The sequence below is a fragment of the Maylandia zebra genome, linkage group LG2 (assembly GCF_041146795.1).
Source record: "Maylandia zebra isolate NMK-2024a linkage group LG2, Mzebra_GT3a, whole genome shotgun sequence".
In the NCBI taxonomy this organism is placed as follows: Eukaryota; Metazoa; Chordata; class Actinopteri; order Cichliformes; family Cichlidae; genus Maylandia; species Maylandia zebra.
Window position 1 is genome coordinate 11034641 of NC_135168.1, and position 25947 is coordinate 11060587.

Consider the following 25947-nt stretch of genomic DNA (forward strand, 5'->3'; position numbering starts at 1 on the left):
ACTCAAATAAAATATCAAAAATATTAAGTGGTCATCGGTACTCAGTTTGTTCAATACTGAATACAATGGAGCACAAATTGTCCACGTTTCTGAAATATTTCTGGGTGTAACTGTCACCAAAGTGCAATTTAGACCTGGCCTGTGGTTGTTATCTAAGTGATAATCATCAATTCTACTAAAACAAATACAAAATAAAGAAGTTTGACACATTCTGTTGATATCAAAAGCACACTGAACAATTCAGTGTTGTTTTACTGCTGTTCTCTCTTCACTTCTTCTCCTCTGATTCTCTCCACATGTTGCTCTGCATCAGTGCTCAGTTTCCTGACAAAACAAGATGAAATATTGCTAAATATAATAGTATCTCATTACGCTTCAACATAAGTGTTTTATTTTTGTAATTGTTTATCTGTTATTTTTCAGACTGAGTCACTGTGACCTGTCAGAGAGAAGCTGTGAAGCTCTGGCCTCAGGTCTCAGCTCTCAGACCTCTAATCTGAGACAGCTGGACCTGAGTAACATTAACCTGAAGGATTCAGGCGTGAAGCTTCTGTCTGAAGGACTGAAGAGTCCACGCTGTACACTGGAAACTCTCAGGTGAGATCAAGCATTTTTCTTTCATCAACTGACAGAATTAGCAGATTAATAATAAGGCAGTCCTCTAATAAGAGGAGAAGTGGAGGTGTTTTGGAGGGCAACGTACTCTTATGTTAACAAGACAGGAAGTAGTTCCTGGGAACTGCTTCCTTTGTTATTGTCTAAGTAGAAACATGATGGTGAAACAGTGATGAGTTTGCAGAGGTGGATCCACACAACACAACAATGCTGTTGGGTGCTGAAAGCAGACTTCTCACAGATTCTGAGGCTGCAGGTTTCATCACTGTCCAACCAAAATTCACTGAACCAGCAGTAAATGAACGTCCAAAACGACGCTTCATGTTTAAAAAACAGATGATCAGGGGGATTTGTGTTTACATCTTTTTTGTGTGATCTGTTCACCTGCTGTTTCAGCTGTTTGGTGGTTGTTGAGATGGTTTTGTGAACTTTTAGCTGAGATTCTGACGTTTCTGTAGATACCACACATGTCTAATTACTTTGTACAGCATGAATGGCCATAACGAGGTTTTTAACAGTAAGAAAAGTTGTAAAACTTCAGAAAATATAGTTAAAAGTCCAAAACCTTCCACGTCTGGTGGCTTGTGGTAAGGAGCAGATCAAACGAGTAAAGAATTACGTTATAATTATAAATGGCTTCAACAGCACATTCAGGTCTGTGAGACTCATTCAGACACTGAGCCGTGGCTCTGTGCTACATGCACATATTTCTGCATCTCTGCCATTCAGACACACTTTATATATAGTTTATTTTATGTAGTATTCAATACTGAACTGTACATTTAGTCTTTTTAAAGGCAGCAAGTTTTATTCAGTGTTTTCATAAAAGCCTTATTTCTATCCATTTACTGCTATTAGGAAGAACACGTGAGGTTTAAGACCTGGACCAGTTTGAAACCTTTTGTCCTCCACAGTGGAAAATGGGTGGAAATAAAAATGGGTCTCACTTTAGCCAGCTCCTAATTTTATCAGTTCTGCTCTCAGCGTCTCCTGTATATCTCCTGTATAAATGTTGCACTCAGCTTTGTGGTCTCCAATATCACTGAAATGCAGCCAGATGCTGCTCATTTTGCCTTTTCACTCTTTCCTGACACGCTTGCATTTCAGTACAGCTCCCATTTCTCTGTGTACTGGTCTCTACCACTACCCTTGCTGTCTATGGGACATGTCCTCTTTCACATAATGGTATGATCCCAGTCTGTCTCTGAAAGTGTTTGGCCACATGGTTTGCTCATCAGAATAAAACCTCAGCCGTGCTCACATTGATTATCAGCAAGCCTGAAAATTCATCAATATTTGACATATGAAATTATCTCAAGGGCTGGATTTGGCCCACGGGCCATATGTTTGACACCCCTGGTTTACACAGTTTGGTATTCAATGTACAAGTGAGTTAGCTCTCAGCTAACTAGCAGACAAGCTAACTGCTGGGACTGCGTCTTTCTAACAAGAGCGTCAGACACTCAGACTGGTTTCCTTTGTGGATGATGATGTGTTCTCACACTGATCCTTCATGCTGATGCTGCCATCCACCCACTGCTCCTGGATTCCTCATCATCATCTCCATCAGCCCTCACAATACTCCACCTTCTTCAGCTTCATGTTCAGCAGTCTGGATGGACAGTAATTCTTTCCATGGGTTATGGTGGGACATTGAGAGCTGAAGTCAAACAGCAGTGAGAATGAAAGACTGATTCATTTCTATTTAGTCTTGTGATGTGCAGCTTTGTTCAGAGCATTAAGGCCCAGCAAAGATTACTGAGGTCATAGAGTCCTGATGAAACCTGTGTGCTTATAGAAACTGAGACCAGATGAACCAGAATAGAAGGACATTAAAATGAAGTGTCAGCTGCACAAAGGCAAAGCTATTCAGTTGTTGCTGTGAGTTATTTAAATGGAGGATGGAGTCAGACTTTAAGCTGCTGGACTCAGTCACTATATCCTGTTGTCCTCATAGAACCTGGACACACAGACTCACCTGTGACACAGTGACACACAGTGTGGGCTACACACACATTAGAAAGTGGATCAGTCACACTTGTGCAATCATTTGTTGTGCTGGGAAACCATGAACACTTTGAATCACACTAATGGCTTTGTTACAGCAACATTCAATCATGAGTTCAAAAGTAGTGCATTGTGTACTTATTGTAATAGTACTGCAGTATGAGAAGTGCAACATTCAGTGTGCAGAAACAGATCAGGTGCTTTCTAACAGCAGTGTTCCCTTTAACACAGCAGCAGTTCAAATATTTCTGTCAGTCTGAGCTGAAACATGAATCTAATCAAATATCAAATCAAAGTTCTTTGCCTCTGCCAGGACGTTAACATTTGATCTAGTTTTTTACAAAGTTCCCTCAGCGTCCAGAGCCACCAACATACCTTTGATCAACAGCAAGTGAACATTTATAAATGTGTGTTTGCAGAACAGGAAGCAGCAGAACTATTGTTCTGTTATCAGGCAGCAGCACAAACGCTCATCAGCTCATTTACTGTGCAGGACTTTGAGTGTGTGAAGTGTGTGTTTGTGCTGGATTTCCTTTGGAGAATCTCAGTCAGAAACCAGACAAAGAAAAACTCTTTCAACAGTCCAGGTTGAGTTGACAACATGAACTGCATTTATCTTCCTCTGACTGACATGTTCTTCCTCCTCTGCACCGAGCCAGCTGCTAAGACTCACAAGCTCATTGACATTTTCTGATGATAAAGAAACTCTCTTCTTCTGCACAATATGAGCAGCAACAGAGAAGAAGCTTTCACAGGTACAGATGTTGCAGCTGTGGCCAAGTACATGTGCTGCATGTTGGAGCAGCCTCTAATGGACAGGCCTCTGTACTGATGGTGGGCTCTGCTCTGTATCCACCACACTGTTCTCAGCTGAGTCTTCCTCCTGTTCACACTCTGATGAAGCACCAACAGGGCCAACTTCTTCTCTGGTGGCTCGGATGTTGTTGCTTCCACAGGTTTCCCTCCAACAACCCTCTGTTCCTGCAGTGAGTTCAGTAAGATCTGGGTAAACACTTGAGCTCCTTGAATCTGGCTCCAGCAGCAGTTTTCACATATACAATGTTGGCATTTTGCTTGCGTGTCTCCAGGTCTGTTCTGAATGTAGACTTGAATTTGACCACGTAGGCGGGGTCATCATCTGAGCTCTGCATCACCTGAGAGAGATGACAAAACACAGAATCACAGAGCATGAAACCAACGTTTCTCCTCCCAGAAGTTCAGTCACAGACCTGCAACAGAAACAAGAAGATTCAAATGACGCAGAGCTTTCATTTACTTATATCCACAAACATGTCCTCTACATATTCATGCTGTATTTACACACACATACAGAGGCTGTTTGTCTCTCACACACCGACAGGACACTGAGAAATACATCATGTTTAATAGCAGCTCATGTGTTACATCTGTAACAGCTGGTTCATGTTGTAACGCCGTGGCTTTCGTAGTCTCTCCTTTTTCTACAGCTCATGTGTTCTTCTTGTGATGCTGCGTCTTGAGGCTCATACATGCCGTCATTTGTTGATCCTAAGAACGTTCCTCAGACCGACTTCTTCAACAACAGATAACTTTAGTTGTATCAACACTGCCTCCTGGAACAGTTTAAAATGAACATGTCAAAGATCTGTACCTGTCTCCATGTTTCTGTCCCGCCCCTTTCTCTCTGTCCTGGGTCATGTGAGCGCTGCAGTAGTATTAGGCCCACCCTCAATGCTCCCATTGGCTGAGACGCATAATGACGCCCATTTCAAGCCAGCACTGATCAACATCCCTCCTGTGACCCATGGCTTTTATATTCAGAGCCAGTGAGCACTTTCACAATAATCATGATTTTAAAAACTGTGATTAAAATAATTGCTGACGTTAATCAGTTAATGAGTTAACGAGATAATAACAGGTTAAGTTGCCCTAATAATTAGACTTTGGTGACAAACTGATGTGATCTCCATGTTTCCTTTGTTGGACTGTGGGCGAGTGTCAGAACTGAATGTACTGAGTAACATGTGGAGTTTAAATATGTGTCAGTTCCAGTTTTAGAGCTCTAAAGTGCAGCTATCATGTTAGGAATATGTTAGGAATAGACAGGAACACTGAGCACACTGAGGTCAAATCTTTATTTTACCACTCGCTGCATTCTTGATGTTCATGAATTCAGCAGCTTCATGATTGTCTGCAGCATTAATCTCATATTTCCATTAAAGTGTTGAATTTGACTGTTTGATGTTCTTTATGATCTCTGGCACCAGTTCATCTGTAGGCTGAGCTCAGTCCATCCATTTAGTGAAATGATGTTTAAAGGTCTCCTTGTTCTGTGAGCGTGCACAGATCCTGAAGCAGAAAGCCTGGGTTACAGAGAAATGATCATCACTGTGATGATGCTCATCATCTCTGACTGGGATTTGAGGTTTTGTCAAAGCAGCAAAGAAAGCCTGGCTATGTTGGACTGGGTGTGGAAGCAGCTCCCAGTTTGAGTTCAGGAGACAGACACCCTCTCTACTTTGAAGATCAGCTTCAAACTTTCCTTTTTGATAAAACTTATAGTTCGAGCTGGATCAGGTGACCCTGAACCATCCCTTAGTTATGCTGCTATAGGCTCAGGCTGTTGGTGGACTTCCCATGATGCTCTGCTTTCTTCTCCCCACTTTTCACTCCTGATGCTTTTATATGTCACTACTGCATGTCCTTAACTTTTGTCTCTCTGTTTTGTTCTTGTCTCTCTGAGCTCATCTCTTCTCTTTCCCCTCACCCTGCAACCAGTCATGGTAGATGCTCCTCCTGGAGCCTGTTTTCACTGGGAGGATCTTTGTGTCAAAGGGAGTTCTTCTTCCCACCATCACCAAGTGCTGCTCACAGTGGAGGCGGTTACCTTACACTGTTAAACAGCTTCAGATGACTGTTGTTGTCTGTTGGGTATTGTCACTTATAAATAAAGTTACATTGAATGGATGTAAATGGATAGATGTTATTGTGACAAAGAGAAAACAACTGTTGACAGATAGATTGTTGTTTTGTGTGTTTGCAGTCTGTCAGGATGTCTGATCACAGAGGAAGGCTATACTTCTCTGGCCTCAGCTCTGAGCTCCAACCCCTCCCATCTGAGAGAGCTGGACCTGAGCTACAATCATCCAGGTCCCTCAGGAATGAAGCTGCTGTTGGCTGGACTGAAGGATCCAGGCTGGAGACTGGACACTCTCAGGTATGGAGAGAAAATCTGATAGAGGAGGAAGAGCTGGAAACATTTCCCGTGTCTTTCACTCACTTCCTGTTTGTTTCCTGCAGATGAGACATGAACAATCACACATGCAGGAATATTTTCAGGGACAGACACACTAGTCTAGCTGGATAGTTCATGGATATTTATGTAGGGGTCTCCAAGGAGTCTGTTTGCAGGAACATTTAGGTCACAGGTGTACCTGATATAGATACCAGTGTACCTAATAAAGTGTCAGCTAACATTTGGAAATGGAAGCTTAAATAATGACAAACTGTACATTCACAGCTGAATTCACAATAAATTTGTTCTGAAGTGCACATTTTTCTGTTATTGTTCTCAAACAACAGAATGAGAATGAAATATTGATTCTAACAGGGCCCATAAACAGCATTAGCTTAGCAGCATTAGCTTATCAGAGTTTCTATCATGGTCACAGAAATCTTTAGCAGAGAAAAGTGGCCTACTTAGCAATAGCTGCTCAAGTTGTATAAAGAAAGGGAAAACAGTATTAGCATTAGCTGCTAATGGCAGCTTACTTAGCATAAACTGTTCACATCTTTATAATGCAAGGGAAAGGAGTCACTCATGGAAGCCTATTTAGCATTAACGTCTCACATCATTATAACACAAGAGAAAAGGGTATTAGCGTTAGCTACTAATGCTTATTCACCTCAAATTAGCTTTAGCTGCTAATGGTAGCCTACTTAGCATTAACTCCTCACTAATATAATGCTAATTCACATCAAATTAGCATTAGCTGCTCATATTGTTATAAGGAAAGAGAAAACGGTATTAGCATTAGCTACTAATAATTATTCAGCCCTAATTAGAATAAGCCTCTAAAAGCAGCCTACTTAGCATTAACTCCTCACATCGTTGTTACCCAACGGAAAAGAGTATTAGTATTAGCTACTATCATTTTTAATAAGTAAGAGAAAACAGTGTTAGCATTATTGAATAATGCTAATTCACACTAAATTAGAATTAGCTATTTACAAGAGCGTACTTAGAATTAGCCGCTCACATTGTTAAAAAGTAAGGGAAAACAGTATTAGCCCTTGGATAGCCGTCAAAATTTACACCCTTTCACGGTCGCCGGGACCCAAAATGGTCCCCATCCAAAAGGTGATATAGCAATGGATTTTATGAATTTTTTTTCATTTTTTTTCACATCAGATCTTTTAAACAACTTCAGACCTATCCACTGATATAAAGTTTTTCATAATTTTTTTTTCATTTTTTAGGTTTTTATGGCTTTATTGTCATAAAAACCCCTGTTTTTGGGGGGGTAAAAAATCACAATATGCAATATTTTTAAAAAATGAGTTGCAAATGGAACTACTTGGCATGAGGTTATTAGAGCCTTGGATAGGTAAAAAATTCATAACAGAATTGATTTGGATGCATTATTATTTTTGGAGCAATAAGAGTTTTTCAAATTTACACCCTTTTATGGTCCTCGGGACCCAAAATGGTCCCCATCCAAAAGGTGATATAGCAATGGATTTTATGAATTTTTTTTTCAGTTTTTTTCACATCAGATCTTTTAAACAACTTCAGACCTATCCACTGATATAAAGTTTTTCATAATTTTTTTCATATTTTTTAGGTTTTTATGGCTTTATTGTCATAAAAACCCCTGTTTTTTGGGGGGTAAAAAATCATAATATGCAATATTTTTAAAAAATGAGTTGCAAATGGAACTACTTGGCATGAGGTTATTAGAGCCTTGGATAGGTAAAAAATTCATAACAGAATTGATTTGGATACTTTATTATTTTTGGAGCAATAAGAGTTTTTCAAATTTACACCCTTTTATGGTCCTCGGGACCCAAAATGGTCCCCATCCAAAAGGTGATATAGCAATGGATTTTATGAATTTTTTTTTCATTTTTTTTCACATCAGATCTTTTAAACAACTTCAGACCTATCCACTGATATAAAGTTTTTCATAATTTTTTTCATATTTTTTAGGTTTTTATGGCTTTATTGTCATAAAAACCCCTGTTTTTGGGGGGGTAAAAAATCATAATATGCAATATTTTTAAAAAATGAGTTGCAAATGGAACTACTTGGCATGAGGTTATTAGAGCCTTGGATAGGTAAAAAATTCATAACAGAATTGATTTGGATACTTTATTATTTTTGGAGCAATAAGAGTTTTTCAAATTTACACCCTTTTATGGTCCTCGGGACCCAAAATGGTCCCCATCCAAAAGGTGATATAGCAATGGATTTTATGAATTTTTTTTTCATTTTTTTTCACATCAGATCTTTTAAACAACTTCAGACCTATCCACTGATATAAAGTTTTTCATAATTTTTTTCATATTTTTTAGGTTTTTATGGCTTTATTGTCATAAAAACCCCTGTTTTTGGGGGGGTAAAAAATCATAATATGCAATATTTTTAAAAAATGAGTTGCAAATGGAACTACTTGGCATGAGGTTATTAGAGCCTTGGATAGGTAAAAAATTCATAACAGAATTGATTTGGATACTTTATTATTTTTGGAGCAATAAGAGTTTTTCAAATTTACACCCTTTTATGGTCCTCGGGACCCAAAATGGTCCCCATCCAAAAGGTGATATAGCAATGGATTTTATGAATTTTTTTTTCATTTTTTTTCACATCAGATCTTTTAAACAACTTCAGACCTATCCACTGATATAAAGTTTTTCATAATTTTTTTAATATTTTTTAGGTTTTTATGGCTTTATTGTCATAAAAACCCCTGTTTTTTGGGGGGTAAAAAACCATAATATGCAATATTTTTAAAAAATGAGTTGCAAATGGAACTACTTGGCATGAGGTTATTAGAGCCTTGGATAGGTAAAGAATTCAGAACAGAATTGATTTGGATGCATTATTATTTTTGGAGCAATAAGAGTTTTTACAATATACATCCATTGGTATCCCTTGGGACCCAAAGGGGTCCCCATCCAAAAGGTGATATAGCAATATCATATATGAATTAATTTTTCATTTTTTTTCACATCAGATCTTTTAAACAACTTCAGACCTATCCACTGATATAAAGTTTTTCTTAATTTTTATTTACATTTTTTTAGGTTTTTATGGCGTTATTGTCATAAAGACCCATGTTTATTTTTTACTTTGGGGGGTAAAAAACCATAATATGCAATATTTTCAAAAAATGAGTTGCAAATGGAACTACTTGGCATGAGGTTATTAGAGCCTTGGATAGGTAAAGAATTCAGAATAGAATTGATTTGGATGCATTATTATTTTTGGAGCAATAAGAGTTTTTCAAATTTACACCCTTTTATGGTCCTCGGGACCCAAAATGGTCCCCATCCAAAAGGTGATATAGCAATGGATTTTATGAATTTTTTTTCCAGTTTTTTTCACACCAGATCTTTTAAACAACTTCAGACCTATCCACTGATATAAAGTTTTTCATAATTTTCTCAATATTTTTTATGTTTTTATGGCTTTATTGTCATAAAGACCCCTGTTTATTTTCTTTGGGGGGTAAAAAACCATAATATGCAATATTTTCAAAAAATGAGTTGCAAATGGAACTACTTGGCATGAGGTTATTAGAGCCTTGGATAGGTAAAGAATTCAGAATAGAATTGATTTGGATGCATTATTATTTTTGGAGCAATAAGAGTTTTTCAAATTTACACCCTTTTATGGTCCTCGGGACCCAAAATGGTCCCCATCCAAAAGGTGATATAGCAATGGATTTTATGAATTTTTTTTTCAGTTTTTTTCACACCAGATCTTTTAAACAACTTCAGACCTATCCACTGATATAAAGTTTTTCATAATTTTCTCAATATTTTTTATGTTTTTATGGCTTTATTGTCATAAAGACCCCTGTTTATTTTTTACTTTGGGGGGTAAAAAACCATAATATGCAATATTTTCAAAAAATGAGTTGCAAATGGAACTACTTGGCATGAGGTTATTAGAGCCTTGGATGGGTAAAGAATTCAGAATAGAATTGATTTGGATGCATTATTATTTTTGGAGCAATAAGAGTTTTTGCAATATACTTCCATTGGTATCCCTCGGGACCCAAAATGGTCCCCATCCAAAAGGTGATATAGCAATGAATTTTATGAATTGTTTTTTCATTTTTTTTCACATCAGATCTTTTAAACAACTTCAGACCTAACCACAGATATAAAGTTTTTCATAAATTTGTAAATATTTTTTATGTTTTTATAGCTTTATTGTCATAAAGACCCCTGTTTATTTTTTATTTATTTATTTTGGGGGTGGGGGGGGGGGGGGGAAACCCGTAATATATATTATAAATATATTCTCAATCACATTCACACCACTCTCTTATATCAGTTCCACTACATCGAGACTATTTTATGGTGGTCAGCTGTTTTATTGTCATGTATTTTGCATAATAAGATAACCATGTCCTGCATTCAAAACCACTGAAAATGTCTATGGTGGTGCTGTACCTAATATTGTGCTCATTGGATCCGAAACATATTTTTCCTTTATTTTGAAGCCTGAGGCTTAGATCCATTAGGTATTCACGAGAAAAAAATTATCACATGTCAGGATTACAGTATATCGAAAATATGTGATTATAATGGGAGTCAATGGGACCCAAAATGGTACGAGGACCACAGATGGTAACACTTATGTGAATCTCCTTTACTATACACAACACCATAGAGGGGATCAATGAATTTTAAAAATAATGCTAAAATGCAACTCCTAGCCAAGTTTCATGCAACTAGTCTTTAAAATGACTGATATATTGAGAATCAAAAATCCAAGGGGACCCAAAAGGGTCCCTATTTTGACGATGACCATCAGAGGGTTAGTATTAGCACATAATGCTAATTCACGTCAAAGTAGCATTAGTTAATAATGGCAGCCTACTTAGCATTAACTGCTCACTAATATAATGCTAATTCACATCAAATTAGAATTAGCTGCTCACATTGTTAAAAGGGAAGGGAAAACAATATTAGCATTAGCTGCTAATAATTATTCACCTAATTAGAGTTAGCCCCTAATGGAAGCCTAGTTAGCATTAACTCCTGACATAGTTATAATGCAGGGGAAAAGGGTTACCATTATCAGATAATGCTAATTTACATCAAATTAACAATTGTTAATAATGGTAGACTTCGTATCATTAGCTGCTGTCGTTCTTACAAAGCAAAGGAAAACAATATGAGCATTAGCTGCTAATGCTTTTTCATCTAAAATTAGCATTAGCCACTAATGGCAGCCTACTTAGCATTAACTCCTCACTAATATAATGCTAATTCACGTCAAATTAGCATTAGCTGCTAGCATCAGCCTACCTAGCACTAGTTGTTCACATTGTTAAAAGGGAAGAGAAAATGATATTAGCATTAGCTACTAATAATTATTCACCCCTAATTAGAATTAGCCGCTAATGGCAGTATACTTAGCATTAACTCCTCACATTGTTATAATGTAAGGGAAAAGAATTAGCATTATCTAATAATGTTGACCTTGGCCCACTGGAAAAGTTCAGAACTAAAGATTTAGGAGTGTTTCTCGATAGCTCTTTCTCATTTGAGAAACAAATAAATTCTGTTATTAAAACCAGCTGTAAGGTTTATATTGTTGATTGATGCTTAGAAATATTTACTCATATATGCTTACGGTGTGTTCACACCGAACGCGATGGACGCGAATAAAACGCCCCAAACGCCCCTAATTTGACGCGTGTACATTCGCGTCTCAACGCGTGTCCAAGAAAAATCCATCGCGCGTCAAAATATGATATTTTGACGCGCGTGAACCGGAAATGTGGGAGGAATGTGGGAGGGAGTTGTGCCAGACCGGTATCTTTGCAAGATGGCAGCTATCGAGCTAGCGCTTGAAGAGAGAGTCTCCCTTCTCTATGTACTGTGGAGAGCAGAGCAGCAGCGTAAAAGACGTCCTCGCCGTACCTGGGTCCATCAGGTCCTCCAGAGGCATGAGCAGTTTGGTGAGTTTCACCACTTGCTCCAGGAGCTGCGCCTGGATGACGGCCGATTCCAGCGCTATCACCGTCATTCACTCGGCCAGTTTGAGGACCTGCTTTCCCTCGTCGGTCCCAGCATCGCCCGCCTAGACACCAACTACAGGCGCTCAATCCCACCTGCAGAGCGCCTGTCCGTCTGCCTGAGGTTAGTAAAACTATTTAATACGGTAGTCCTTTATTGATATCTGTGCTAATATGCTAATCCATCCAGTTATACACTGCTAACATGGATGTGCTATGCTAACAGTGAATGCTGTCGGTGTTTACTGAAAGCAAACTGTGGTACAGAGACGACTCTTTATAATATTTCTAGTGATACTCAGAAGCTCTCATCAAGTCCCGATTTAATTTGATTTATGCTGTTATCAGTGTTTGCATGATAGCATGGCTGTGGTGTCACATCAATGTATGCGCTCGGTGTTTGCTGATATCAAACTGTAGCATTAGGACCACTGAGTTAACCTTTGTAGTGATACTCACTCCTTTTTATTTAGACCTGGTTTAATTCTGGGATAGTTGAATATTTGTATATAATCCCTGCAGCTGTCAGACTCTATAGCAGGGGTCACAGCCTTTATTAAAACAGAGTTAGATAAAACTGTGAACAGTTTGGTTCATCTCTAGTTACATGGTTCTATCTTGATAAGCTGTCTTATCACAGATTAATTTTTCAAAAATATTAATGATTTAAGCAAGGAAAGGGCTACATGTCAACATACAACTCTTTATTTCTATTAATGTCTCACTTCATTCCTACCTGATTGACATGTTTAGGAATTATGAGTGATTGGCTCACTGTAGTTGTGAAAGTTGCTACCAATCAAATTATGATATGTTAAAGTTAAAACAAAACACAACTGTTTTAGATATTATCTAATATACATTTTGTAATTATCCTTATAATTACAAAAGGTTTTATGTAAGATTTAAGTTTTGTGATTTAAATCTGACATCACAAAAGTATTTTGGAATTTGAATAATGTATTTTGTAACTGCAGTACACATAATACTGATTTTGAACAATTTTGTCCAGGTTCCTTGTCACCGGGGACTCCTTCAGGACCATCGCGTTCAGTTTCAGAGTCGGTGTGTCCACGGTGAGCCAGATCACCCCCCAGGCAGCGACGTCCATCTGGGACTGTCTAGTGGACGACTTCATGGCTGTGCCTTCACCTGGAGACTGGCGGTCCATCACAGAGGGATTCCAGGAGCGCTGGAACTTCCCTCTGTGCTGTGCAGCTCTGGATGGGAAGCACGTCCAGACAAAGGCACCCCATATATCATATAGGAGACACACACATTGATATACACTAAATATTCATTTCATTTCTTTTTTGTGGTGCCCAAATTGATGCACCTGCTTGATTTTGTTTAAACAATTATTGCACACTTTCTGTAAATCCAGTAAACTTCTTTTCACTTCTCAAATATCACTGTGTGTGTCTCCTGTATGATATTTAACTGACATTTTTTATTGTAACAACCAACAATTTATACAGGAAAATAATGTCTATTAACAAGGTTGCCCAAACTTCTGCATCCCACTGTATCAGTATATTTTGTCATTAGTATAATATGAAATAAATTCTACATGTGTCAAGTCGTGTGCCAACATTTGCTGTGTAGTAGAACTGAGACATTAGTCATTATAAACATTTATTTGAAATAATATTAAAAGTCTCAAACAGAAAAACATTAAACATAAATATATAAAATATAAGAATTTACAGAGAGACAGGAATAAAAAGGACCAGCTGCTCTCCAGAGCAGGAACAAGGCTGAGGAGGAAATGCTCCATTGGAGACTGGTGTGGCCTCTTCAGGGACTCCAGGATGGCCAGCTCCACCGCCGATGGACCGTCCTGGGACCCGTCCCTCATCTGCCTCGGAGCCGTCCTCCTCTGTGGGCCTGTAAAACAGCACAAAACACAAAGAAATGAGAAGGCTGCTACTAGATTTTAATTTCAACATTGAAAAAAAAAAAACAATAACAGGATATAATCAGATTGGTTGTAGATATTTAGTAAAGGTGATCACAAGGGAATCCCACCGACTAAAAAGGTATCAGTGCTTGCTGTACATATCTGTGGGTGCAGCAGCAGGAGCTCAGGGACTGGGGATGCTCTGCTGCAGAATCAGTTGGTTCTATCAATACAGTATTAAATGTTAACAGGTTGGATATAATAATCGTAGAGTAGACAGTGGTCCCTCATTTATTGCAGCAGGGGTTCTCAGAATAACTAGCCCCTGGTCACAGTTCTCACAATTGATTCTCAAAGTGCAAACCTTTGTAGATTGCAAAACGTAAAAGTATTAATATGCCGCGGTTTGTCTTCATCTGCCCGCCACTTTCGTGCGCCTTTTTCCCTCACGGTGCAGGTGTCTATTTCCGAATGAGGCTCATAGTTATGGGTGTTTTTGTGCTGTTTTTTCTATTGGACGCAATGGTTATCAAAACCAAACGTGATAAATTTGGCAAGCGCAGGAGATTTGTCAATCAGGCTGCAGAATGCAATGCTGTACTGTGCAATAAAAAATCAGCGAAAAAGCAAAGCAGTGACGGATGAACAGCGGGACCACTGTGTGCTGTTTATTAATAAACAATAAAATATATTCCTAAATGACAACATGCATAAAAGCAGAACGGTATTTGTACGTCAGTGGGAAAATAGCGGTGGCTTGCTAGCTTTTGTGCGGCTTCCCCGGGTCAGTGAAAACTTTCAAAAGAGAAATGAATGAACTTACCAGGTTGCCCGATCTCTTCACATATCTTCCTCCAAGCTCGGTCCTTTTTATTCCTGTCTCGGTACTGAAAGCAGCTGGTGTTGTACAGCTCCGAGTTGTTTGCTACCGCATTGATTAGCCTTCCCCTCCATTGAAGTATGAAAGGCTTTGGCTGGATCTGCCCCTTTGACCTAGGTAACAGCCACGTCACCAGGCTCCTGATTGGTTGTCGCGGCGCGATTTGACGCTGGAGTTCAGATTTTTCCAACTCGAGCGGTAGACGCGAAACGCGCGTATGCACAAAATGCAACACAAAAACTCACGCGCGTGTTTTTATTCGCGAGTCAAACGCGCCAGACGCGCTACACTGACGCGCGTTTCACGCGTTTTGGCGTTTTCGCGACGCAAATCTGCTTCCGAATTTTCGCGGGACCAGCAATCGCGCGTCATCGCGCCTTTCCATTGACTTTACATGTAAACCTGACGCTCTATTCGCGTCCATCGCGTTCGGTGTGAACACACCGTTAGAGTTGTATAATCGATTGCATAATGATAGAGGTTTGATCCTTAGTAGTCTGTAAAGACTCTGTGTGCCTTCCAGAGTGCTCTGGCATGCACACACCACTTGGGGCCATGAGAGAGGTCGTACCCTCTCTTACTGATTTATGGTGTAGGACAGGGGTCTCAAACTCAATTTAGCTGGGGGCCGCTGCAGGCAGAGTCTGGGTGAGGCTGGGCCGCATTAGATTTTCCACAAGAAAGGCATGGTTAAAAAATTCCAATCTTCTCAAATCTCTTTATTTTTATTTTTTAACACAAAATATGAAAAATGAATAAACAAATTAAGAATTAATAAGAAAAAAAATCAATCTGTAATACATAAATAAAATAATAATAAGATATTTTTAGTCAGTGAACTTGTGTGTATCTTTCAGTCTTCTATATCTGCTGTGTTTAGATTGAAATGTCTGTATTAACAGTTCTATAACCTTCTTCTGAACATGAATGGAACACTGTAGAAAATGAACTGTTCTTCTGAACATGGCTTCTCTTGCCTACTCCTTGCTGCTAGAGACCTGGCAGCGTTTCCTCTCGCATAGCCGAGCCAGATTTGGCCTGAGGGAGGAAGCAGTTGCGACCCTCAGTATGTCTTGAAGATGATCATCCGTAAGTCTGGACCTGTACTTGGACTTATTGAAGTTCAAAGTGGAGAAGAGCTTTTGGCACAAGTATGTGCTACCAAAAAGGCACATGGTCCGCTTGAACATTCGGGAAAGCCGAGGGAAACTAGGGCTCAAGTCTCTCAAAAATTGTCCAAGCTTCTCTGCTTTTCCACTCACCTCCCTGAACTTTGCTTTGAGTTCAGAGTTGCACTGCAGCTCAATGAGCTCCATTTGAAGCACAGAAGGGGCATCTTGCACATCAAAGGAGAAGGGGTCCGTAAAAATGTGAAAGGTGGCTCTGTGTGTCTTGAAGTCAGCAAACCTGTGATCAAATTCCTCCTGTAGCCTCAAAATGACATCAACATACTCGTCAGCACTGAATGGTGTGCCTGCATCCACGAGTGCCTTGCATGCTGGGAAATGGCAAAGGTTTGTCTGAGAGAGCTGAGCTTTCCAGAGCGCCAGTTTTGTGGAGAATGCTCTCACGTTGTCATAGGCAGCACTGACAAGTTGCCCCTGGCCTTGTAACGTCTTGTTCAGTACATTAAGCTCATGTGTCATATCAACAAGAAAAGCTGAGTCCATGAGCCATTTGGGATCAGTTAGCACAGGAACACTAACTCCATCCTTCTCCATGAAGGCTTCACTTCTGCTCTCAACTCAAAAAGTCTCTTTAATACATTTCCCCTGCTGAGCCAACGTACCTCAGTGAAGTCGAGCACATCCCCATATTCTGACTCCATTTCCTCTAAAAAAGCACAGAACCTTCGGTGCTTTAAGCCCCTGGATCTGATTTGGTTGATGCATTTCACAACAATAGACATCACATTGTCAAACTTCAGGCATTTGCTGCAAAGGACCTGCTGATGGATGATGCAGTGCAGAGCAATGGCCTCCTCCACGCCTTCCTCTTCCAGTTTGTTTTGTGCCACCAGTCCATGTTTCCTCCCTGTCATTGATGGCGCTCCATCTGTTGTTATTCCAACAAACCTCTTCCATGGCAAACCAACATTCTCAATGGCATCACACAGCTTGTAAATATCTGCTGAGCGGTGGTCTGGCCATGCATTGGAATTACTGTGAGTCTCAGCACGGCGATCGGCAGATAAAAAGCCGGTAGCAGTCTCCTTTGTTTTTACGCTCGATGTTCATGTCTTTCATGATGACACGAACACCGTGGCGTTTGCAGATGGTAGAAAGTGCAGGGATAGCGAGCGCAAAAAAGGCGACTGCTCACGGCGCCGGGCTGTTGTTACAGGAGAAAGAAGCGGAAATGACACCGTGACATATAACAAATAACATCAGCTGTTTCTGATGTTAGTTGTTTTGACTGCTTTTACATTATATTGAAATATATGTAATGTTCATGTTTGCTGCAATGCAAACGGAGTGATGCAAATAAAAACATCGAGCCACAAATTACGGTGCGACCCTATAATTAGTCCGGGTTACCGGGGACTGTTGTTGCCGATGAACAGGTGTCGCTATGTGACTGCAGACTAAATTGGGCTGCATTGAGTTCATGACTTTTCTTTTATCCCGCCGCCTACGCATCACTGTGAGAGTTAATATGAGATCTCTCTCTGTGGAAAAATAACTTTAAATCCCACTGACGTGTGTATAAATCTATATACGTATAATGTCCCGCTGGGCAGCAACTTAAAAAAACAACTTTTTTTGAAGTGTTGTGAACGCAGCGCGCTGGGGCGAATGTCGGCGTTTGCCCAATAGAAAGGAGGAAGCCAGCCAGGCACAGGAAAGAAAGAAACACTCCAGGGCAACGCTGCTGGAACTTTGACTCATTGAGAAATGTTTCCCTGCTTGCATCAAGCCCGGCTGGTGTCCCCTGAGATCCATATCCCACCCTGATTGGTGGGTTAATTCAGCTCCGCCCACAACACTGTAAAGTGTCATACATTATCAAACTAACATTACATTTTCATATTAAGGTGGGGCCAAAAACTATCGTCCTGCGGGCCGCAATTGGCCCGCGGGCCGCGAGTTTGAGACCCCTGGTGTAGGAGGACACCTACTCTGTGTCTCGTTAAGTATAAGAGCCCTTTGTTAGGGGGACCGCTGGACTCTTAGCACCAGCTTTGGGGTCACAGGGTCACATCTGGAACACACACACACACACACACACAGACACACTCACACACACACACTCACACACACACACACACACACACACACACACACACACACACACACACACACACACACACTATGCACAGACTGGTACTCTTTGTTCATACCTGTGTAAGACGTCATAATGAACTTGTGCATATTCATGTAAGCTCAATAAAGAGCAGTGTTACGAGGGAGCAGACGAGAGCGACTGAGGTCAAGTGAAGGAACGGCGCTGTCACAGTTCTCTCCCTCATCAATTGTCTGGTTCCAGCGGTGGGTCTGTGCTAGACGACCCATCACCAGCTTTTTCCACTGGTTACCAGTACGTGGTAGAATCCACTTCCAGATCTGGTTGTCTTTAAATCTGTGAATGGATTGGCTCCATCTTATCTCTCTTTAACAAAAGAATCCAAGTGGAGCCCTCAGGTCTGCAGATAAGCAGCTTCTGACCAGAACTAGACGTAAAAACAGAGGTGAGCTTTATCGATGGCTGCAGCCAAACTCTGGAACAGTCGCCCTTCACATCAGGTCGTCACCAACACTGGACATTTTTAAAAGCCGGTTGGAAACACATTTGTACTCTGTAGCTTTCAATCCTGACCAGTCTTTATAGTCATTACTGTGTATGTTTCCTATTTTCTCTCTACTCTGTGCAGCACTTTGGCTCAAGCTGTTTTTAAATGTGCTGATAAATAAATGTAGATTTCTTTGAATAAAACAGTGGAGCCGAGCTTTGAGCTCAGTGTGTAACAGTGTGTGTGTGAGAGCCATGTAATGTCCATGTGTGCATGCTGACTGTGCTGCTCTGACCCCCCTCCTCCTTTCAGGGTGGAGCCTGCTGGAGTCCGATGGTTGAGACCAGGTCTGAGGAAGTGTAAGTGTGTTTTTAATGGGATTCATGAAAACAAAGCAGCACACATTCAACCATCTTCATCATGTCAGGAGTCATCATCAAAGTGTCAATCAATGAACAGATGATGGATCAATAACTGCAGCTGGATTGTGTTTGTTCTCTCCATCAGATTCCTGTCAACTCACAATCGACACAAACACAGTGAACACAAAGCTCCAACTGTCTGACAACAACAGGAAGGTGACACGTGTGGAGGAGGTTCAGTCATATCCTGATCATCCAGACAGATTTGATTATTATCTTCAGCTGCTGTGTAGAAATGGTCTGACTGGTCGCTGTTACTGGGAGGTCGAGTGGAGAGGAGACGTTTTTATATCAGTGAGTTACAGAAGCATCAGAAGGAAAGGAGGCAGTGATGACTGTGTGTTTGGATGGAATGAGGAGTCCTGGAATTTGAGCTGCTCTGATGATGGTCCTCAGTCTGTCAGGCACAATAACAGTCGAACATCCATCTCCTCCTCCTCCTCCTCCTCCTCCTCCGTCTCTAACAGAGCAGCAGTGTATGTGGACTGTCCTGCTGGCACTCTGTCCTTCTACAGAGTCTCCTCTGACACTCTGATCCACCTCCACACCTTCAACACCACATTCACTCAAACTCTTTATCCTGGGTTTAGAGTCTGGTCTCCTGGTGACTCAGTGTCCCTGTGCTGAGTGGAGTGTAAAGAGTGTCTCCTGTTACAGAAACACTCTGACTGTTGAACAGATAGTTCAGTCTGTACATGTCTGTCTCTTTCACTCACAAACACGTTTTCAGATTCATGGATTCAATCAGTTGATGTTTGAAACTCTTCTAAATGATTCCTTGTAAACTTCTTCCTCTTCAGTCACAAACAAACAGGAAGTGATGTCACATGTGTTCCTGTCCACACAGCAGAATGAGTCTATTGCTGACAGTGATGTACAAACAGAGTGAGCATTTCTGAGGCCCAAAATAAACTGAGTAGTTCACTGAATGAACAATGGACTGTGAGCTCAGTTCCTTCATCATTAGTATGGATTATATATGTATATGTATTATATTAGTATCATATATATCAGGTGCTGCTGCTTTCAGTCATTGTGCAAATGTGCTGTTTGTAAGCTTGTAAAGCTGCAGTCAGCTGAGACTGAAGAAGTCACCTGATCAGTGAGCAAACGTTTCTGAAAACGTCCAGATGAACAGAATCAACCTTTTGGGATCAGCCAGCAATGCAGCATCATTGTTGTTCAGCTTCAGAGGTTTGCAGGAATGAACTGATGACCAGAAACAGCTGCAAAGTCCAAGAAAATACCAGCTGGAGTTCAGCTGCATTTGAAGAAGTCAAAGAAAAGTAAGGATGGCAAAGGGCGACGTTTTCTTCCAAAGAGCTGCAAACATGGTCGACGCCTCATTAGAAGAATCATCTGGACATTTGTGAGGAACTCTAACCAAGAAAGCAACGTCACACAGATCCAACAGACAGTTTCCATGACTGCAAGTGTTGAGTGGAAAAATGCTACATTGCATTATTGCATCCTCTCACCACAGGAGGCGCTGTTGGCACCACTGATTGCTGATCAGCTGTTCTCTGATGATCTGATTGATACTGTGAATAACGGGACTCACTGAACTCTGTGACACAGTGAAGATTACAGAGTTTAACTTCAACATCTGACTGACGTCACACAGACAGAAGGATGAACCAGTGAGGCACAGAACACCGTTACTGGAGATACTGGATCAGCTCCATGTGAACCTCTGATGGAGAAGCTGCTGAGCCAGAGAAACATCAGGACATGACAGCAGCTGCACTTATCTAACAACATGTAGCAGAGCTGATCTATGTTAGAGGATCTATCACAGCAGCTGAAGCCAAAGTCCAACACTGGATACCAGCTGAGCCTGTGCTGAGTGTAGTGTTACAGGAAAAGGGCAGAAACACTGGTAGCTCCCAGTGATGCTGACTGGGGCACAGAGCTGAATGATGCAGCATCAGGACACTGTTTCAGTCTGACTGACAGAGAAACCTGTAGCTGTATCTACATGTGAGGCAGAGGCCACACAAGCAGCTTTCTATGTTTCACAGTGACTGAGATCTTCAGTGGGGGTGGACATGCTCCTGTACAGACCTCTGAGGAGAACCAAGGTGCAGTCAAAGAGTCCAGTCTGTCCTCACAGATGTGAACATGTGCTTTCATCAGGTCTGCTGTCAGCTAGCAGGCTCACATCAGAATCACTGTTCCTGAAAAACACAGTCTGTGTGACATCATCAGTCAGCTGATGGTCCCAGATCTGAATGGTTTCTGTCTCTACTGAGGAAGTCAGAGAATATCACTGAGGTGTGGATCAGGTCTGAGTGAGCTGTGGAGGGACAGCTTTAAACAGTCCACAGGTCTCACGTCCTGCTCAGTCTGGTAGCAGATACCTCGTATTGTTCCAGATGTGCTGACATCAGCAGCAGCACAGCTGTGTGATACCATGAATCTCAGTTATTGATCCAACACACAGTAAATACAAAGATCAGGATTTCTGGGAGTAATCATTATGAGTCTGAACACATGATCACTGAATGTTAGTCTCCACAATAATAAGCTAACACAAGCAAACACAGCTTTCAGCTCTTATTTTGAAACTGGCTTATTTAGAGAGCTGTGATGTGAGCGTGCCTGGCTCTGAGGCACTTGGGTCAGCCTCTGTTGTTTAGAAGTGTTACAGACTGTGAATGACACAGACCTGTCAGTTTCCATGTTTGTCTGTAACACAGCTCAGGGGCTCCATGCTGAACGCATCCATCCAGTGTTATTGATCCAGGACTGATACCAGCATTGGGATCAATACTACAACACACAATCACATGTGTCCACGTGATGTGTTTGACCAGCTTTATTCATTAATGATCAATCAGCTTATTTACTGCATCTGAGTCCAGCTTCATTTAAATGATCCAACCATGAAAATGACATCAGTCCTACAGAAGCACTTCATGCTAACAGGAAGTCATTGATTAAGGTGGAATAACACAGAGACACAACCACTCACAGCTAACCTGACCCCACTAACTGCATGTGTTTGGACTGTGGGAGGAAGCCGGAGTACCGGAGAGGACGCACACAAACACGGGAGAACATGAAGCTCTGAAACAAAGATGGTGGATTTGACCTCAGGACCAGGCGGGGTTACGGGGGTCATGACCCCCCAATAATAGATCCAGCTACACTGAAACTGTCAATTTCATTTACTTTTCCTGTTTTAAAGCTATCAGGCTGCTTTGTGGCTCACTCAATACTAAACTAAGATACTTTCAGTGTGAATCATTTGCAGGAACACAGGCAGGATTTAAAGTGCAGAACTTTACAGTCTCTGTCTCAAAGTTGGTCTAAACATGCTAACAGCTCTTTGTTTTTCTCAGTTTTCACTGGTTTGATGTAATGAAAGAAATTTTAAAGAAGCAGACGATTGTTGTTATTTTAGTTCTATAGTTTCATAAATCGTGGTGTGGATCTAAGTCAACATTCAACATAAATAAGATAATACAGCACTTTGATGGTTGCCTTTGTATTTTCCCAGCAGTGCTCAGGTTGGTTCTCGGCTACATTTACATACAGATGTTAATGTGTTCAGCAGCTGGACTCATCTGAGGAAGGAACATTGGAAAGGTGCTCAGTGCACAACTGCATCACTAATTTTATGTAAGACCCTGTGTTTTATTGTATTTATATATTTGTAACATTTGACTCAAACACTTTTGGGAAGGATGAAAATGTTTTCAGGAGGAAGTTTTTCCTTCTGTCCGACTGCAGTACACACAACACTGCGTCTCCCCCCATTATCACACTTCCTCAGGCTGGTGATGAGCGCCCCCTGGTGTCAGTGTTGATGACGTCATGCACAGTGAAACATAAACGGTGTCTGTTAATAAAAAATCATGTGTCCATTCTCATGTTTGCATCATGTTTCTGTAAAATCATCAGCTGTTTCTGAACCTTCTTCATTGTTTGACTCATTCCAACAGCTGTGAGCTGTGATGGAGTCAGAGCAGCTTCATCACTGATGTTCAGGTGAAGCTGAACTTAATAAACTGTAGAAATGATCAGGATTCAGGCTGGATGTGTAAAACACTTCTGTGTGAGGTCGCAGTGCTTCATATGTGTGTGTGGGCTGAAGCACACACGTGTGAGTCCTCAGAGGTTTCACACACATCACTGCACACACTTATAATCCTAGTTTAAGCTTGTGGATCATATCGGACACATCAGCAGCTCTTTGGAGACAAAGATTTGAGATTTAAGATGAGTCATAGTCTTTCTATCCATGGTAGCTTCCACTGCTGAGGCTCGGGAAACATGAAGAGGATAATTAAGAGCAAGCATCAGCTCTGTCTCATCTAACTACACAGTATTATGATCATGCACTTATGTCTCAAACTAAGACACAATGAGACAAAATGAGTTCTGTGAGTCTTTAGATTATCAGTAATTCTGGTGACAGTTTGACGCTCAGTGGAGCCATTTTTGGTTTGTGATGAGTGTTTTGTGAGCTTCTGTTTTGTGAGTCGCTCTTTGTAATTTAGAAGATGGTGCAGAAATGTGCGCGCCCTTATCTGAGAGGACACGGAGAGAGTGTCGCAGACTCGAGGTGAGGAGATAAACCTCGGAGCTGGATGGCCTGCACGTTACCCATGTGCATCTTTTCAGTGACATCAAGTGAACCCATAATAAGCATTTCTATGTCTTAGACATCATGTCCATTTCTAATGAGAGATTATTTTTAAATGAGGGAAACCTGGTCTAACAACACGCTTACAACAGAGCTAAAGGTTCACCACAGTGAGACGGTGGGACTCTGATAAGAACTGAAACACTGTGTATGAACAGCTGAGACAAAACTATATATAAACACTCATTTATTCCAGTTTAGTTTACAATGATTTTAAAGTAATGTGGAACGATTCATGTTCATGAGCTGTTACAAACACAACTATTGATTTGTCTATATATGGTCGGACTACAAGGCTCGTGTTGAGGCTCTTGGAATAATGTGTGAATTACAGCAAGAAATGATGGTTTTCCATTTTACCAAAGTGGAATAAAATCACCACAGCAAAGAAATCATGTTATTGTCTGCAGCTAAAATATATGGTGAACATGGTTTTATAATAATGTGCAAACACAACCTCACTCTGCTCTATACGAGGAGCCAACCACAGCTGTCCGGGTCTTCATCCACCACCTCCACCATCTTTGCTCATCATCATTCACTTAATTGCTGATTGGTTTAAATCAAACTCCATTACAGGTTCAACTCCATTATATAACAGCATGTTGACTTTGGATCTGGTGTGCAGTGCCACCTTAAAAGATGAGGAAACTAAGAGATTACAAAAAAAGAAGTGGAGGAGTTAAAGAGCTGCAGCAGATTAACAGTTTCTGACAGTCATGTGTTAGAAAGAGGACGATTAGATGAGCTGAGGGATCCATCTACTGCTCAGTGAAGCCTCATCAGAAACAGTCTCAGTGGAAGGATGGCTCTATTGTTAAGGAAGGACACAGGCAGAAAGACTGGCGTCTGTCACACAGGAACTGGACTGAAAATCAGCTGCACATATTCATCAGTACATGCAAACATATTATAGGTGTGGAATTCAGGACAGTACCATCAGAAGTTGATCCACTGTGTAAATGTCTGATTGGCAGTGGCTTCATTTTTCACTATGAACAAACTGCTAATGCAGCATCACAGGACGTCAGCCATGGATTGGCCTCCCCAGACCTCAACATTACTGAAACATCTTAACAGAGGATGGAAACAAAGGGAACCAACATCCAAGAAAAGAGCTGCTGCTGAAAACTTCCTCACAGAAAACACAAACAAGCTTGACTAAGAGACTCCAGGCTGTGCTGAATTATAAAGGTGGACTGACCTCCAGGGTCCTTAGTATCATATAAGCTCAGTTTGTGTCTTATATACTTTCCATTTATATAACAAAACATATAGAAAGGAGGGTGGTTTAAGATGTGTGTAGAGTTTTATTCATTATCTTTAGACAAACAAAGAAAGCACCATCCATTCGTCTCCAGTCTGTATGAAAAACAGGGGAAAGGTCAAATTAAACCTTTGAAATTCCTTTCACAATAAATCCATAAATAAACAAAATAAAACATAGAAAAGTGTTTAAACCCACTTTTCCATAAAGCTGTCAATAGGAAATGTTCCAGTAAACATGTCTGTGTTTCTGCTGTTTTCCTTTCATGCGTCCACAGCTGACAGGTAACCCTATTGGAGTCGCCATAGTGACGGGTGGCGTCTCAGCTTCAGCGTGTTGATGGGCACAGCCATGGTTACCACAGCTGGAGTTGGTGTACGGCGAGCTGTGAGAGGACAGAGATGGAGAACGCACATTTAACTCTTTAACAGGAGATACGTTACGACTAACAGACGACTGCTGTCTACATGATGTCTTTGCAGCCCTTATGCTACATGTTACACAACTTTTCTTCATGCCAACAAGACTGAGGTGCCACATAGTCGACACATACAGCTGATTATGATGCATGTTTTACTATTGCTATGTTCACATCATCTGCTTGGCTTTATTACTGAGAGCCTGGAGATCCTCTGACGTGTGCATGGCTGATGTGAAGTATGATTAGTCCTACATGACATCAACAACAGAGGCAATGAAAGCTTTGTTGTTAACAGGTTGTAGGTAAAGTCAAATGTCTACTTCTACACTTGTGTTGGGTAAAGTTCTTCTCACTGCAGCAGATTTATATCTGTGCTTTCACAGGGCGTGATGTGGAGCTCAGCGCTGAGGTGCAGGTCTCCTTGGAGACGGCATCCTGGCTGAAATATTATCATGCTTCCAAAACATTTCAGCTTTTATTTTGAAAGAAACGAGTCCCCTTCTTCCTCTTTGTCTTTGTTCTTCAGAGGAGTGTCACCTGGACAAACTCAGGGCTGTTCTAGAGCCTTTCTTATTATTTGACTCCATAGAAATAAAACTGAATGGAATCAAACAAAAACTCCCAAACAGCTAAAACACTTTGCTTTATTCTCTTTTTTAACAAATACGTTGAAGTCCATCCACAACAACACAGCTGAGATCTCCTTTGTAATCAAGTGTTTCCATCCTTTGTACAGATCTGCATACAAAACAATCATTTACGTCCCACAGAAGTCTAGTTACACGTAACTATACAAGAACTGGTGAATGACAGAAACA

At 40.8% G+C, this 25947-nt stretch overlaps 3 protein-coding genes across 3 annotated transcripts in view; all 3 read left to right on the forward strand.

Moving 5' to 3' along the window:
* Positions 1–25947, forward strand: part of LOC143420788 (uncharacterized) — a 178950-nt gene that overhangs the window by 81184 nt on the left and 71819 nt on the right. The gene's annotated exons all lie outside the window — the stretch shown is intronic.
* Positions 297–24996, forward strand: LOC143413420 (uncharacterized). The gene is made up of 6 exons (XM_076876454.1): positions 297–314; positions 362–597; positions 5645–5818; positions 18681–18727; positions 18876–19127; positions 24986–24996. The coding sequence occupies exons 1-6, from the start codon at positions 297–299 to the stop codon at positions 24994–24996; spliced, it is 738 nt and encodes a 245-aa protein (XP_076732569.1).
* Positions 11469–14221, forward strand: LOC143420785 (uncharacterized). Its single transcript, XM_076889047.1, has 2 exons — positions 11469–11982; positions 12871–14221. Exons 1-2 carry the CDS (start codon positions 11630–11632, stop codon positions 13139–13141), a joined length of 624 nt encoding a protein of 207 aa, XP_076745162.1. The 5' UTR covers positions 11469–11629; the 3' UTR covers positions 13142–14221.